Source organism: Vollenhovia emeryi, unplaced genomic scaffold, assembly GCF_000949405.1.
Source record: "Vollenhovia emeryi isolate VEMERY1.0 unplaced genomic scaffold, V.emery_V1.0 DF940124.1, whole genome shotgun sequence".
Lineage (NCBI taxonomy): Eukaryota > Metazoa > Arthropoda > Insecta > Hymenoptera > Formicidae > Vollenhovia > Vollenhovia emeryi.
In genome coordinates this window covers 1-12,464 of record NW_011966242.1, presented here as the reverse complement: position 1 = coordinate 12,464, position 12,464 = coordinate 1, and the positions used below count along the sequence as shown (strand labels likewise).

The 12,464-nt window shown below is 34.0% G+C and overlaps 2 protein-coding genes across 2 annotated transcripts; one reads left to right on the top strand and one right to left on the bottom strand.

The window, feature by feature from the left end:
- Positions 1 to 6: 6 nt before the first annotated feature.
- Positions 7 to 3,118, bottom strand: LOC105556308 (ankyrin-1-like; the record flags this gene model as incomplete). Its single annotated transcript, XM_012003392.1, has 4 exons — positions 1,622 to 3,118; positions 481 to 1,499; positions 353 to 397; positions 7 to 241 (listed from the first exon to the last, which is right to left on the bottom strand). Coding segments are annotated over exons 1-4 (2,796 nt in total), but the record flags the coding sequence as incomplete, so codon positions are not given.
- Positions 3,119 to 3,254: 136 nt separating this feature from the next.
- LOC105556307 lies at positions 3,255 to 10,608 on the top strand. Its single transcript, XM_012003391.1, has 3 exons — positions 3,255 to 3,315; positions 3,671 to 5,335; positions 5,429 to 10,608. The coding sequence occupies exons 1-3, from the start codon at positions 3,255 to 3,257 to the stop codon at positions 10,606 to 10,608; spliced, it is 6,906 nt and encodes a 2,301-aa protein (XP_011858781.1).
- Positions 10,609 to 12,464: the final 1,856 nt, after the last annotated feature.

Below are 12,464 nucleotides of genomic sequence, written 5' to 3'. Positions count from 1 at the left end.
GGCAGCTAAGTGTAATGGAGTCACCCCATCTCTATCTACTACATTAACCTTTGCACCTATTTCCAACAGAGCCTTCACTGTCTTTATATAGCCATTTCCAGCAGCGATATGCAATAGAGTATATCTCTCCGTGCAATTGTTTATCAGATAATTCACATTAAAATTAAAATTTTCCCACTTTTCATACGTGGCTAGATCTATTGCTTTTAACTTCTCTTTTATTTTTTCAATTATGTTATCCCTATTTAAATTATTGTCAGAATTTATTGTTCTTAATACTTCTAACCACTTATGATGTATCATACTTCTACCCCATGTTATTGAATTGTTTGCATTTAGCTCTCGCCACTACAGCTCACAACCATATTTCCTTAGTTCTTCCATATTTAATTTACCACTAACACAGTTAGTTACACAAAAAATCATCTACTTTCAAGACGTATCAGTAGACGTTGTCCTCTTACATTAAATTCATATTACTAGGCCTTCTCATTTAGTGATATCTGATTCAATCTTAAAATGGATGTTATATCGAATACTGATAACACAATATCAGCCTTATTTGATTGTACTTCATCCAGTTTGATCCTTTCAGCAGCTATGTGTGGATCAGAATTGTTCTTTGCATCAGAAGCACCACGCTTTTTACTAAAATACTTAACTATATCTAGATGACCATTCTCATTAGCTATACCTGCGGGAGTTAGTCCTTCATCATTCTGTGCATTAACGTTAGCTCCTTCACCTACAAGATATTCAACTATTTCTAAGTGGCCACTTTCAGCAGCAAGGTGTAAAGGGGTATTGTCATCATCATTCTTTGCATCAATGTAAACTTCTTCGTCTGTAAAGTTCTTTATAAGATACTTAACTATACCTAAACGGTTACTTTCAGCAGCTAAATGTAAAGGGGTAAAACCCCACCTATCCCGTGCATCAACTTTGGCTCCTTTACATAAAAAATATTTAAACAAACGTAAACAGATGCCACTTTCAGCAGCAAAGTGTAAAATAGTGCAATTACAATATGATGCTATATTAGTATCAACTTTTGTTTGATCTATAAAATATTTAATTATGCAGTGGCGACCATTTTTGGTAGCAACTAGCAAAGGAGTTAGGCCTTCGTTATCCCGTGCACTAACGTCAGCTCCGTTTTTTACAAAATATTCAACTACACCTAAGTGGCCACTTTCAGCAGCAAAGTGTAAAGCAGTGGAACCTAAGTAGTCCTTTGCATTAACGTTAGCATTTTCTTTCTCTACAAGATACTTAACTGTCTCTAGTGCACCAATATGGGCAACTATATGCAGCAATATCTCTGCTATACCTATATCCTCCCAAGGATATAACTTGCTAAAAGCGTATTCTGTGTTCGCTTGACTGCCAAGCCACTCCTTATATACATCTCCCAAGTCTTTGTCTTGTCTTTCTAACTCCCCTCTTATTCTGTTAATCATATGTCCCTTATTTTTAGCACTTATTAATAATTCCAACAACTTAACAAAGCCCATGATTTTACCTCATCTTAACGATCCATATTTTAATCATTACATAACCGATATCAAAGTCAAAAATTTTATGTGCCTTGGCAAGCAGATGTTTTTTCGCTTATATTGACTTTATTTAATTTATTGCTAGGTTCCAATACTACATGTGTAATACTACCAGCAACAGTCCCAACTGCTAACGCAGCAGTTACAGCTATAACTAATCCAACATTCGCAGCAACACATCCAATAGTTACTATCAACATGGTTATTATTCCTACAGAAACACCAATTTTTACCACTTTATTAGCAATATGTTTGGCTTCCGCGTTTGATGTAGCTTGCACTATATCATGTTTGCTATTCTTAACAGCCATATGTAAAGGAGCTTTATTCTTTTCATCAGCGGCAACCTTCTTTTCATTTAAATACTTAACTATATCTAAGCGACCATTTTCATGAGCAGCATCTAAAGGAGTTTTATTATTACGATTCCTTACATTAAAGTCAGCTCTATTTTTTATAAGATACTCAACTATTTCTAAGTGACCACATGTAGCAGCTAAATGTAAAGGAGTATTGTCACTCGTGTCTCGTAAATCAACAGCGACATTTTTTTTACCTACAAGATACTCAACTATTTCTAAGTGACCACATGTAGCAGCTAAATGTAAAAGAGTATAGCCATAACTGTCCTGCACACAAGGAGGAACATTCTTTTCCTCTATAAGATATTTAACTATTTCTAAGTGACCATGTTCAGCAGCAGCATGTAAGGGGGTAGCACTACGATAGTTCCTCATATTCGGATCAGCTCCTTTTTCTACAAGATATTTAACTATGTTTAAGTGACTACCTGCAGCAGCAGTATGTAAAGCAATACAGCAAAAGTGGTACTGTACATCAGGAGCAACATCTTTTTTCTCGATAAAATATTTAACTATTTCTAAGTGACCACGTGCAGCAGCTAAATGTAAAGGAGTATAGCCATCCCTGTCCTGTACATCAGGAGCAGCTTTGTTTTTTACAAGACATTCAACTATTTTTAAGTGACCATATTCAGCAGCAGCATGTAAAGGAGTAGCTCTACGATAGTTCTTCATATTCGGATCAGCTCCTTTTTTTACAAGATATTCAACTATACCTGAGTGACCATTTAAAACAGCAGCATATAAAGGAGTATTATCCTTCTTGTCTCGTATACCAAGAGCAGCTCCTTTTTTTACAAGATATTCAACTATGTATGAGTAACCATAAGTAGCAGCAAGGTATAAAGGGGTAAAGCCGAGATTGTTCTTTACATTAGGATCAGCATGATTTTTTATAAGATATTCAACTATCTTTGAGTCATTCTTGAGAACAGCACGATGTAGAGGAGTGTTATCATTCGTATCTCGTAAATCAACAGCAACATCTTTTTTACCTACAAGACATTCAACTATTTCTAAGTGACCATATTCAGCAGCAATGTGTAGTAAAATAGTCTTTACATCCATTCCACTACTGGGAAGTATTATGTCAAAATCTTGTTCTTCTAGCTGATTTTCTATTCTATCAATAACATTACTTGCATCTAAATCATCTTTTGCTATTGCACTTAATATTTCTTGCAACTCACTTGAATTCATAATTTTACCTCAGTTTAAAACACACTTTGATCATTACATGCCTGACACAAAAGTCAAGATTTTTATGTCTTCCTGAAAATTACGAGCGATTGCTCTGCTTGATCAGTAGAAGTAGATTATGTGATCCAATGGAAACATGACTCTCTTCAACGCCACAAAAAATTTATTTATTGACTACTTTTTAAAAACGCAAAAAAGTACCTACCCTTGTGAGAACAATTTAAATAAAAGCTACGTTGTGAAAATAAAAGCGCAAAATTGTTGCAATAAGTTAGGCAAACTAGTTCATATCTAAATGTGGCTAAAGTAGGCTAATATGGCTAGTTTTAGCGTATAATAAAATCACCATATAAAAAAGTTCGTATGTATCACTTGGTAGTCCAAGCGATTCCAAAGAAACTAGTTCTCGCGGGTGTTGTTTTTAAAATGATTTTTATCATTAATTTAATGATAAAGAATATGAAAATATATACTAATTAAAATAATTGTTCTTTTTAAAAAAATGCTTGCTTTAATGATTTTCCCGATTACTATACTGTAGATAAGTTTTAGTGTTGGAGGAAGTGATACCAAGAGTAAGCCGGAAATCTGCTGAGCATAAAGTGCCTGTACATCTATATAGCACCAGAGCTGCAGCTAGACCTAAAGCAAATGTCGATCAACATTCTTTCACGCACAAGAAGTCTAATAATAGAGCTCCCGCAAGAAAAAGAAAATCGAGCGAACTGGCTGGGTCTGGACCTAATAAAAAGCCAAAAATTAATGAAAAAGCTGATAAAAAAAGATATCTACGGGTAGAGATAATAAGAGGCAGAAGGGGAAATATACAAAAAGGTGTAAACCAAGATAATCAGCAACCTTCACCGCAAAGTAGTAGTTCAAATGATCAAGTTGAAAAAGATCCCACTGTTATAGGCAAAGGGTCAGATAGGCTAGGTGGTGACTCTCAGCAAGATTCTGGGGAAGCAAGTGTAGATCAACGGTTTGCTGTAAGAAAAAGAAAGTCGAATAAACAAGATGAGGCTCCTGCTAAAGAAAAAGTAAAGCTAGGGGATATTATCGATATTGTAAAAAGTAGGTGCGAGTCGTTAAAGAGGGATGAAGTTATATCCGTAGAACAACATGAATGCGGGATGAGTTCTAATAAATCACTGACATTTACTCTTACATCAGGCGATTCTCCAAAGTTTCGCGTTGATTATCGAGAAAATCAAAAGTTCAAATTTTCTTGCGTGAATAGTTATGATGGTACAGCGGGACTAAAAAATATTAAAAAAGAGCTAGAAGACGTTGATATTTTGTCTCACAAAATTGCACCATTCCTCAAACAAACTGATAGAGATGGAGTAAAAATTGGAAATGCAGCTCAGCAACTTTCGCCACAAAGTAGTAGTTCAATGGATCGAGTTGAAGAAGATTTTTCTGTTATGTTAGATGGGCTAAGTGATGATTTTCCACAACATCTTGAACCAGATGCGGCAAACAATGAAACTTACTTAGAAGGGAATTTAGATGATGAAGTGGACTGTATAGATTTTGATGATGAAGGATTTGCTTGTGATGAAGAGGTGAAGAATTCACAAATTATTAAGTTAAAACCTGAGTGTCAAGCGGGATTAGATGATTTTTATCAAAAGGAATTCATGAGAGGTACGGCTCCTCATTCTGGAAGCTCAGATCAAATCTGTGCAAAAAGTGCTAATTCTAATCTTGAAGATAGTAGTAATCCAACTAATGAGGAAAATTACAGGGTTAAATCACAAAGTACAGTAGGCGATGGCAATTGTTTTTTTCACGCTGTGTTTGGCACTCTTTGTGAAGGCAAATATAAAGCTGAAAAAGCACAGGAGATGAGAGAAGAATGGTGCAAATTTTTGAGTCAATTTAAATCTCTTGAAGATAAAGAAAATTCTATGCCACAGAGTCTCAAAGAGAGATTAAAACAAATTTTTAGAAATTTTATAGATAATCCGTCAGATTTAATTGGTAAAGAAGAGGAACTTGGATTGCTAATTAAAGAATGTAATACTGTTGACAAAAATCAACTGTACGAACAAATAAAAGGAAGTGAAAAATTGTATGAGTTGTATCTTTCTGCTATTATGAGGCAAGATTATTATGTCTTTATTGAAGAGATTCCTATTTTGGCTTCTTTAGCAGATATTAAAATTGACCTGTGTGGATTTGGTACAATTGAGCCGAATAAGGACCTACTGAGTAAAAATTATCAGCGAAAGAATTAGTTATGGGGTAACAAGCGGCAAGAGACAATATGTTATGATAGTAAAATCAAGCATTTTTTACGTGGAGAACATTTTATTGAACAATCATCTTCATCACTCAAAAGTATTGAAAACTCTCCAACGCGCAAAAGAAATCGTATAAGTCCAGGAAGTCCAGGTAAGGAGAATCGCCTTAATAGGGTAAGATTTTGTGAATCTGATTCTGGAGTTAGCTTATTACCTTCTGTAGTCTTTACACCACACAAGAGAAGTGATAGTATTGAATCTGATCAACAAGCTTTTACAACTTCTACACCAAAAGAAAATGAAGATTTAGGATATGATGGCAGTTTACGTGATGGATCTGGTAAAAAATTTCGTAAGCCAAATCATCCTAAAAAAAAGAAATCAGCGAGACGGAAATTAATAGAAGATGATGAATTTAATTGCTCTGAACAAAATTCTATGGAGCAAGACCTTGCCGAGGACGATGCGATTAGTCAAGAACAGGCTGTAAAGCAATGGTCTATATGTAGCCCCCAAGAATTAGAGGATTTTTTTGGGAGTTGTAAATCTGGAGGTAAAATTGCGATTTATAAAGATAATAAGGTTTCTTTATCTTGTAACAAAGATGAAGTTTATTATATAGATGAAAAATTCAAGCAAAATGCGCTCAAAGAAATTAATGGACTTTTATCTTCAGGTAAAGTTAAAAAAGTAATAGTCTATGATATTAAAGAGGTCATAAAAACCTTTCCTGCGATAGAGAGCGTGCTAGACTCAGTTGATGATCTAAAGGTGATGTCATATAGTCTTAACACGAGGAAGAATAAATGCGGTCTTCAAGACATAGTTGAACGTAATTTTAACAGAATTGAAGAAACTTTCTCGGCAGGAACTTTAATAAAGATTCACAATGAACTAGAACCTAGGTTAGATAAGCAGTCAGAAACACTTCGTAAAATTTATGATGAATTAGATAAGCCTCTTACGGAAGTGATAATCAATATGGAAAAAAAAGGAGTAAAAGTAGATGCACAAAAACTGCAGGGGGTATCTGAGAGATTGAAAAATCAGATAGAAACGCTTGAAAAAGAAATATATAAATTAGCAGGTGTAAAATTTAAAATTGGGTCACCAGAAAAACTAAAGGGTGTTTTATTTAATAGAATGAAACTTCTTTATAGGACTGGACTTAATGGTTTGTGGTACCGTGAAACTGATTCCAGAACTCTAAGGGAATGCGAAAGAAGAGGAACAGAGATTGCAGGTAAAGTTTTAAGTTGGCGGTCTCTAAGTAAATTAAAGAGTAATATTGATGGCATATGTAAGGCATGTTCTAGTGGCAGAATACATGCAAATTTTTCAACAACTGGAACTACAATTGGAAGGCTTAGCTCAAGTAATCCCAATTTACAAAATATCCCCATCAGAGATAAGGAGGCAAATCTTGTCAGACAAGCATTTATTGCAGAAGAGGGGCATAAGCTAATTTCAGCTGATTACTTGCAAATGGAATTGAGAATTCTTGCAGAAATCGCAAATGTTGAAAAGCTTAAAGAAGCTTTTAAGGAAGGAAAAGATATTCATGAAACCACTGCAAGAAAAATTTTTAACATATCAGAGAATGAAGAGGTAAAAGATGAAGACAGGCAAAAAGCAAAAACTATCAATTTTGGAATTATATATGGTATGAGTGCACATAGCCTTGCAATAAAACTTGGAATTACCACTCAGGAAGCTGATGAATACATGAAAAGTTTCTTTTCCTCTTATCCAGAAATAAAGACCTATATGAGAGAAGCAGTAATTGACGCAAGGGCATATGGGTACGTAGAAACTAAGTCTGGCAGGAGATTAAATACAGAATACATAAATAGCAAAATTATTCCTCTCAAAGAACATGTAAGAAGGTTTGCAGTAAATGCACGAATTCAAGGAACTGGTGCTGATATAATGAGACTTGCAATGGTAAAGCTTTCTAAAGAGTTAAAAGAAAAGGAATTAGGTGAATTAATTCTCACAATTCATGACGAATTGATTGTAGAAGCTAAAGATGAAAATGTGGATGAAGTAAAAAAGCTTATGCAAAAGGTAATGGAGAAGACAGCACAAGATGTATTAGGAGCTCCTACATCAGTAAAAACAAAGGTTGGAAACGACTTAAATTTTGGAAGAAAATATCAGCCAATGGAAAATGTTTCTTCGACAAAGGATCAACTAATGGAAACTGATTTTCGTGAGGAAGGTCTGATGGAAGAAGATGAATCTCATGAAGAAGAAATTGGCGATTTGATAAACTATGATTTGGAGGATGAAAAATATCGTAACAGTTTTTTTGACATTACAGGAATCGCGTACCAAGTGGAAGTTTCGATATTATGCGCTCATCGTGCGTTTAAGGTGCATAAAAGGACATATAAAGATATCAAGATATCGACTGAAGAAAGTCAAGATTTGGTTGGTAAATTTGATGATTTAACTATCCGTTATAAAAATAAAGGAGGTGAAAGTAAAACTATTAATGTACAGATCAAACGTATAGATCAAGAAGAAGGGTATAATGATATTAATTGTAGTGCGTTATTTCCTAAGGGAGAAGAAAAAGAGAAAGGGATGTTTGCGATTGTTAAGTACTTTCATTCTTTTCTTAAACAAGATGTCGAAGAAAGGAATAAAGTAGAATACAATGTTATTTATACTAATTCAGATTTTGCTACCAAGGATGGAAGGAAATTAAAGAGTTGGTTTTCAGAGCATTCTGGTATTGAAGTTGATCAGATAAATATTAAGGAGGAAGAAAAGTATGGAATCTTAAAAGATCTTTTGTGCGCGGACGAAAAGAAGCGTGGTCTATATAAATTTTCGCAAGAAGCAAGAGAAAAAGTTTCACAGTTACTAGAGCCTCTTTCGCTAAGAACAAAAAGAGAAGTTTTTCGAGAATTAAGGCATCTTTCACTAGAAAGAAAAGGCAAGATTAAGAGGCTATTAGAGTCTCCTTCAAAAAACACAAAAAGAGAAGTTAAAAAGCTATTAGAGCCTCTTGAGAAAAGAACAAAAGCAAAAATTTTAAGGCTATTAAAACCTCTGTTTGATGTAGCAGAAAATTATGAAAAGCTAAAAGGACTGAAAGAAGAATTTCTGGATAAATTGGTATTTGCGGTTAATCAACCCAGTAGGCAAGAACTTAAGCAGACTATTGAAAAAGATTCAGGTGATTATTGCAACAAGCTTCGAGAAAAAATGTTTGATTGGTTAGAACAATCTGGGAATCAAGAGAGAACCTGTATTACAAAGGAAGTTTATTCTGAGTGGTGTGGTGAACAAAATAGAAGATCTACAAACATAGATGGAACTTCGGAACAAAATATAGAAAAGTATACAAAATCTCAATGGGTAGCAGCTATGGTACCTAGAGTTAGGTATAATTTAGAATTGTTTACTTTCTACATTCACAGGGCATTTTCAGTACATAAAGAGGATTACAAGATAAAGATTAGAGAACTTAGGGCTAGTGAGAATAATTACGTTTGCTTTGATAATAACGACAAATGTAGTTGCATATATTCTAAAAACAAAGATATAAGGGAAGGTAGTAAGAAAGGGATATTTACTTCTATTAATGATCACTTTAATTTTTTTTTAAAGCTGCATAAGAAGGGGAAAAAAGTAGAACATTTTGTTGTTTCTGTTGTAGGCCTTGACCTGCAGGAACTTGATTTTGTAGGAGAAACAGAGAAGATTACTCATTCTCGGCAAAAAGGAGGTTTTTTACAAGATTTTCTTTGTAAGAATGGTAGATTTTATCAATATTCGGAGAAAATAAGGAAAGAATTCTTAAATAAATTAGAGCCTATGAATAAAAAAGAAAAGTACAAAGCAAAAGATCTTAAAAACCTAAAAGAAGAATTTTTGGAAAAACTAGTATTTGCAGTTAAGCAACTCGAAAGAAAAGAACTGGAAAGCAGTATAAAAGCTGAAGCTAAAGATGATTACAACAATTATAGAGAAGTAGCATTACGTTGGTTAGAAAGTGAGAAGGGGATGAGTATTGATGAAGGAAGAGTGAAAAAGTACTTAGACAACATAAAAGAAGGAGAAACTACAAAATTTACTTATGGAGTAACTGGAAGAAATAAGGAGCTTATAAGTTCAATAGATTCATTTGCTCGAGGTATAGTTGGTAGAAAAGAAGCACGTCGCTTTAGAGAGCTTAAGGTATTTTTATGTGGCAAAGGAGTTGATAAGTTTGAAATTTTAGAGAAAAAACGCACTCAGAGTTACGTATCAAGTATGTTATTAGGGGTAGGAGAAGATGCTGTTAGTGCTTTTAACAAATTGTATGATAAGTTATTTGATAAAAAAGGAAAAGAAAGCGAATTTCTAAAAAGCTTTACGAGTGGTGGTATTACACTTGGTAATGTATCTTCTATGTTAAATGGAGCAGGATCAGACGCTCCTCAGGCTTTAGAATCACTGATTAATATACTTACTGGCAAGACAATTAATGGAAAAACTTATTTAGAGTTTTTAAAAGACAAGGGCATAAATGTGTCTTCTATGTTAAATGGAGCAGGATCAGACGCTCCTCAGGATTTAGAATTACTGATTGAAATACTTACTGACAAGACAATTAATGGAAAAACTTATTTAGAGTTTTTAAAAGACAAGGGCATAATCAGTAATGTATCTTCTATGTTACACGGAGCAGGATCAAACGCTCCTGAGGCTTTAGAGGTACTGATCAAAACACTTAATAAAAAAATAGAGATTAACGGAAAAAAAACAACTTACTTACAGTTTTTAAAAAGCAAGGGCATAATCAGTAATGTATCTTCTATGTTAAGTGGAGCAGGATCAGACGCTCCTCAGGCTTTAGAATCACTGATTGAAATACTTACTGACAAGACAATTAATGGAAAAACTTATTTAGAGTTTTTAAAAGACAAGGGCATAATCAGTAATGTATCTTCTATGTTAAGTGGAGCAGGATCAAACGCTCCTCAGGCTTTAGAGAAATTGGTTACTCTACTGAATTCCAATTTACCTGGACAACAAACAACTTATTTAGAGTTTTTAAAAGACAAAGACATAAATGTATCTTCTATGTTAAGTGGAGCAGGATCAAACGCTCCTCAGGCTTTAGAGAAATTGGTTACTACACTTACTAAAGAAAGAAACATTAACGGAGGAAAAACAACTTATTTAGAGTTTTTAAAAGACAAGGGGATAGTCAGTAATGTATCTTCTATGTTAAGTGGAGCATGATCAAAAAAAGTTTGTTATTATTTAGATATATTGTTTGATGTACTGGATATGAATGTTGAAAATAAGCAAGAAACTTATTTTAAGTCTTTTTCAAGTTGTGGAAGGATACGTGATGTAATAATTGAAAGCTTAAAAGGTTTAAAAGAGTTAAAAAAACAGCCAAAAGATGACGAAGAATTGAAAGCATGGAAGGAAAAAGCAAAAAATAATACAAAGACTTTCTTTGATACTATGTTAAAAGATTTAGGTAATAAAGATGTGAATGATAAAAAATGGAATAAAATAGTACAAGAAAGTAAAGAGGCTTTCTCTCGTACTTCAAAAGATAAATGGTGCTCTCAAAGATTAAAAGAAAAAGCGCAAAATAATTCTAAAAGGAAGTTAGACAGTATAGCACATGATAATCGCAGTAAAAGGAGAAGAACAAAAACAAAAGTGAGCACAGAAATTTTTGAAGAAGAGCGACAAGAAGTATTTTCGCGTTTATCAGAATTTGTATTGAGTAACTTTTCAAATGCTTCTATTGAATCAGTAAGACAAGGTCTGTATTCGCCTTTTTTTGGAGAGCCTGAAGCTGGTGGCAGATGTGTACCAATTACCCGTAGTTTTTCTCAAGTTTTATTCTTACAAGGAGAAAGATCTGTTTTGAGTAATTTGAAAGATTTAGCTGATCCTAGTAAACAAATATCTGAAAGGAAAGAAAGAGAACTTTCTGCTTTTAGAAAATTACTTAAAGACTGTGAACAACAACTATGCTCTGATATATGTAGCCTATCTTACAGCTTAATGTGTAATCAGGGTTATAAAACACTTGACAATTTATCAAATTATATAGTTGGGATTAAAAGAGATTTCGCTATTCACTTAGTAATGAGAGATCATGTTGTTGCTATTTATAGGACTGGTGATAATTATGCTTATTTTGATTGTAATACAGCATTTATTTCTGGGTTAAAAAGTGTTGATCAGCTTATGGAAGTTGTAGAAAAAGCAGTGGAATCTGTTGGCTATAAAGTAGGAGAAGAAGGCTTTCTTGTTGAACACTTGAATGTTGATAAAGCTAATAACTCACTATCTGATGAAGATAAACAAACTCTAACAAAAGAAATCAAAACAGAACACCAACTTCTCGCAGAGCAAGATAAGGAGTTTGATCTTATAAAAGTCAATGGTCAAGAGATATCCAGAGTACAATTGTATGACTTTGGAACTAAAATTAATGTGGAAGGAGGTGTGCCGTTACTTATCAATGCTGATATGAATTTAAGCAGCAAAAAATTCCAAGATCATCTAGATGGAAAAGAAGTGAGCATGACAGCTAGAGAATATCTTAATAGCTTGAAAAATAGCAAAAATGTAGAAGAAGTAACCAAAGTAATTCCTTTCATAGTTTCAAAACGTGAAGTTGAAGAAGCAGAGCAAACACGTAAGCCGAAGCAACCTTTGTTAGAACAGTTGATTAAAGGGGCAGTTAATTTTATAGCTAGTAATCTTACTACTGCTTTTTTTGCTAGTGTTAGTCGATCAGAAAGTCAGTTGCCAGGGAAAACAGACGATAAACCTAGAACCTGTTTAAATGATCCAACAGTAGACAAGCAGCTACAAAGATTACTATGATGTCAAGGCTATTTCTTTCTTGAGTTGTGCAATTTCAGCTTGGGGAAGACCGGTTGTTTGGGAGATGATATCAATGGAAATACCAGCCTTAAGTAGGTTTTTTGCGACTTCAATGTCTCTCTCTTTTCGACCTTCTGCTCTGCCTTTTTCAGTAGCATCATCAAGACGTTGTTCCCAAATAGCAGCTTCTTTCTGTACACTCAAAACTCTTTCTTCGTATGCTGCAAGATCCTCTTCTT

What these genes read in the sequence shown, in the direction of transcription:
- LOC105556307 (XM_012003391.1), top strand. Translation starts at nt 3,255, where the DNA reads ATGACTCTCTTCAACGCCACAAAAAATTTATTTATTGACTACTTTTTA. An exon ending in CTTTTTAAAAACGCAAAAAA is followed by an intron (nt 3,316 to 3,670) that starts GTACCTACCCTT and finishes GATAAGTTTTAG; the next exon opens with TGTTGGAGGAAGTGATACCA. An exon ending in GCCGAATAAGGACCTACTGA is followed by an intron (nt 5,336 to 5,428) that starts GTAAAAATTATC and finishes TTTTACGTGGAG; the next exon opens with AACATTTTATTGAACAATCA.